General features: G+C 40.8%; 1 protein-coding gene across 1 annotated transcript; it reads left to right on the top strand.

The window, feature by feature from the left end:
* Positions 1-869: 869 nt before the first annotated feature.
* LOC129674367 (guanylate-binding protein 2-like) lies at positions 870-3,768 on the top strand. Its single transcript, XM_055604337.1, has 3 exons — positions 870-1,446; positions 1,724-1,917; positions 3,178-3,768. Exons 1-3 carry the CDS (start codon positions 1,353-1,355, stop codon positions 3,286-3,288), a joined length of 399 nt encoding a protein of 132 aa, XP_055460312.1. The 5' UTR covers positions 870-1,352; the 3' UTR covers positions 3,289-3,768.
* Positions 3,769-4,191: the final 423 nt, after the last annotated feature.

Raw genomic sequence — 4,191 nt, 5'->3', positions numbered from 1 at the left:
GAGAACCCAGTTGGATACTGAGTTGCCATGGGCTACATATGAGCAGGTATCCTAAGTTATATCCATGAATGGTCCTTGTTTGGATTAACAGTCTCAGAAAAGACTCCTGGGCCCAGATATTTTGGTTCTGTAACCCATGCATTATTAATGTGCTTACATTACAAAGAGAAACAGAAAACAAGGCAGAGTGAAATACAAGGCTCACTTAAGACCACACAACCAATGAGCAGCAAAACTTGAATGCAACTCCAGAAAACATCATCTATGTCCAATAGGTCTCGACTACTCTACACTGATAATAGACTTTGCAATTATTTTGACTTTGTATTACTTACAAACAACAATGAGTCACGAAGAACCCAGTGCCGCTGTGGTGGCTCTACAACCTATTTGTTCCTAGGCCTCTTCCTCTGTTCTCCAGCGACTACATCTCCAGGCTGCATCCATGCTCTATGGTAGCTGCTAGAAAGTCAGGCTCTACTTCAGCTTTATACCTTGAAACAAAAAGGAGGGACGAAAGGACAAAAGAATGGTGCATCAACTCCTCTTAAGATTTCTAAGACACACCATGACACTTTTCTGATTATATGTCTTTCACAAGAATTTAATCATTTGGATATCCCAGATACTATAATTTACTTTTTTGATAGACCATGAGGCAGAGGCATAGCAAATCATTCAAAGACATTAGAAGGAACAATGTGTGGCCATGTAGGAAACAGAAATTTCAAGCAAGAGCAATAGTCCAAAAGAGTAAATAAAATGTGTATTTCAGGTGTAGCTAGAGACCTGATGTTCTGGGAGTTGGTGGGCAAAGTAGAGATTAGTGAGAGATAAAGAAAATCATGATCTAGACAAGGAACATCCTGAGGGACACTAAAAAAATGCTTATGCTCATTTGGATGAGCTGTATAGTCATCTTTGAACACTGGAGTAATATGACCATCCCAGAATACTGGATACTCTGGATACTCTGAGATAAATGGTCCGGAGCAGTAGTTGGAGCAGAGGCAAGTCTGGGGTTGTGAGATCTAGATGCAACAGATGACAAGCAAAAGGCTGAGGCAACATTTCTTTTTTTTAGGCTAAACCCAACATGATCAGCTCATAGTTACATATGAGATGTACAAAGCAGATAAGAGATCAAAGATACCACTACTTTAAGAGTCATGAGATGTTAAAAGATATGACTATGAGAGAATAGGATTTGGGGTGGAATGGTCGCTAAGTCAGTTTTAGGTTGATTAAACTTAAGAAGCTCTTTGAATTGCTGCATAGCTGGTAACATCAATGTCACTTTAACGGACTGGTTGGTTTGTCTTCAACTTATTCTATACAACTAGGCAGAAGAGATGCTGAAAAAGTACTTACAGTCCAAGGACAATGTGGCTGAAACTCTTCTACAGGCAGATCAGTCACTCACGGAAGCAGCAAAGGAGGTTGAAGGTGAGAGCTGCTGAAGAGACTCCAGATGTGTGAGCTCTTGACACATTTAGCAGTATTGGTCCATATGGACCACTGTGGGGAAAGAACCACAAGCATCATTCATGGTGTGCTTTAAAACTGGTACATACAGTCATCTGTTTCCTTATTAACTGGTTATTCTGTACAAAACTTTCCACAAGAGATTTTATCACAGACAAGAAAAAAAGTTTAGAGGAAACAAGAAGCAAAAGCAACTCATAAAATTTAATCTTCGTATTCTTTCAATTTTCCTCCTCAGCGGAGCGGATAAAGGCTGAAGCTGCTGAAGCTGCAAATAGAGAGTTAGCAGAAAAGCAAAAGGAATATGAGCTGATGATGGAGCAGAAGGAAAAGAGTTACCAGGAGCATGTGAGACAGCTCACGGAGAAGATGCAGCAGGACCAGGAACAGTTATTAGCAGAACAGGAAAGAATCATAGCCCTTAAACTTCAGGTAATTGACCAGATTCTCTTAGTCTGTTCCTGTGCCCCAATCAAAACAAGTGTATCATGGGGCTGGAAACACTACAAGCATTTATTGCCCTTGCAGTGGACGGAGAACTGGTTCCCAACACCCACACAGTGACATACAACAGTCCATAACTCCAGCTCCAGATATTGGACCCTCTCTTCTAGCCTCTGCAGGCCCAGGCACGGCACATAGATGGTACATTTACACACACCACAAGCAAAATACTCATGCACTTAAAATAATATGACTGAATCTAAAAATCAAGCAAGAAAACCAAAATGTGAGTTTAGCAGCAGGCTGAGGCAGGAGGATGACTAGTTCAGAGTCAGCCCGGGTTGTGAAGTAAGACCTTCACAATAAAGACCTCTGTGATGCAGTAAATAGTTCAGGCACTCTGATGCATTTTCATTCCCTCACTGCTTATCTCCAGCCCTGTCTAGTGGGAAAAAGCTGTTTATGGCTGGGTGAAACCTTTTATTAGGCCAGGAATTGCTCGGTGCTGCTTAAGTATCTCCTACTTATTTCCATTTAATAAATCTAGACTGTTATTTTGTGTGTACGTTGTAGATAGGGACACTGCAGTTTCATGAGATGTAACTGATGTTTCATGAGGTGTTACTGATACAATAACACCTTATTTTCTCTACTGAATGGAGCCCAGGGGGATTTCACTTCTGACACCCAATGTGACCTTGTCTCTAGAGGCTTCCTAATGAATAATGAAAGTCCCTCGCCGTCGACATACTCAAGCGCATGGATTAAATAGCTGAATTGCAGTACTCTTCATTCTTCTGCAATGGTGCTGAGTTCTCCATGGTGGGCCAGACTATCCTGTGAGGACCGCAGACCCCAGCTGCTTCAATATATTTCTGTCAAAATTTTGGGCATGTTTCTAATTCCTTGATTGAACCCTTGTCTTGATTGTACATCAAGTAGTAGCCTTCCATTTTCTTTGAGCCCATCTTTATCACCTTCATACATGTGTTTGAGAGGCCACACCACACAGCTCAGAGATGAGGCAAGAAACCAAAGGCAAACTGGTGCTGATTTTATAGAAAATGTTGTTTTACATGAGCCAAAGGACTATCGAATTGGACCTGAGGGTCATAGGCCACTAGTGTTTTAGGAACTGTCTAACAACATGTCTCAAACACCAACCTCCCCGCCCCCACCGGTTTCAGTGTAACTACCGAGGGGAGTCTGTGGGACACTGTGTGAGTTCAGCCTTCATTTTTCTTTTAGGAACAAGAACGATTTCTCAAGGAAGGATTCCAGAACGAGAGCAGGAAACTTCAGCAAGAGATTAACAGCATCAAGCATAGGCAAGGAGGTGGAAAATGCACCATACTCTGAAGGTTCGAGACCCAAACATCTCTTCCCAGCTTCTACATCCCATAATATGCCGACTGAGCACCTTCAGGCTTTGACACAACTATTACTAAACTCAACTCAAAATTCCATGTAACTCCAGTCTGTGATCGCTGTAGAAGTGGAGGTTCAGCCATCTATGTTTTATACCTCCTCCTGGCCTGTGTCATGCCCAGACCACAAATGTTTCTCCTTTATAATCTTAAGTTTTCCTCTTTCCTACAGTAGAGCTTCGGCAATCACAGAGCAGGCAACTTTTTAACTAACTTCCAAAATGATTTCCTTTTCATCTCTCTGAGGACTCTGATGTTTTACTACAGTTCTTCAAAACCTAAACCCTATCTCCATTTTCCCTTTTAACTCCCTGCTGTGATGTTATGTCTTGAAATCTCTCAGGATAAATGTCTTGGTATAAGCTTACAGGAACACAATATTTTTGAATAAAAATTAATAACTCACTGAAAATGTTTCAGAATGTATATTATTATTTGTGGTTCATTGAAGAAATAACAGAATCTTCTAATAAGCTAAAAAGTTATTTAATTATAACATTAGCATCCAGGCCATCTGGGATGCTAGGATACCTGCTCTGTCTATCTATTTCATTAAGAATAATGCCACCAACTAAATATAATGTTGAAGTCATGGGTCTGATCACTCCCTTGAACTACAGAAGCAAGAAGCACTTTCGTATGTACATTTTGCTCATATCAAACCCAGGACTGTGACAAGGCACTTTGATTAAACATTAACTCACATGATAACAACTGTAGGTATAAATGTTTAATTATATAGGTTTGAACGCAAGGTATCAGCACTGTGTATGCTCATCGAAAAGGCTCAGCATCGACAGCTGAGGAATCAGAAATCCTGTCTGTCTCTGGGTTA

The sequence above is a fragment of the Psammomys obesus genome, unplaced genomic scaffold (genome assembly GCF_907164565.1).
Source record: "Psammomys obesus unplaced genomic scaffold, mPsaObe1.curated_primary_1811, whole genome shotgun sequence".
Lineage (NCBI taxonomy): Eukaryota > Metazoa > Chordata > Mammalia > Rodentia > Muridae > Psammomys > Psammomys obesus.
The sequence above is the reverse complement of the archived record's forward strand: the minus strand, read 5'-3'. Positions and strand labels throughout refer to the sequence as shown.

Bases quoted from the DNA above. Each gene is read 5' to 3' on its own strand.
- LOC129674367 (XM_055604337.1), top strand. From the start codon at position 1,353: ATGCTGAAAAAGTACTTACAGTCCAAGGACAATGTGGCTGAAACTCTT. The intron at 1,447-1,723 runs GTGAGAGCTGCT...TTTCCTCCTCAG, and splicing joins AGCAGCAAAGGAGGTTGAAG to CGGAGCGGATAAAGGCTGAA. The intron at 1,918-3,177 runs GTAATTGACCAG...TTTTTCTTTTAG, and splicing joins TCATAGCCCTTAAACTTCAG to GAACAAGAACGATTTCTCAA.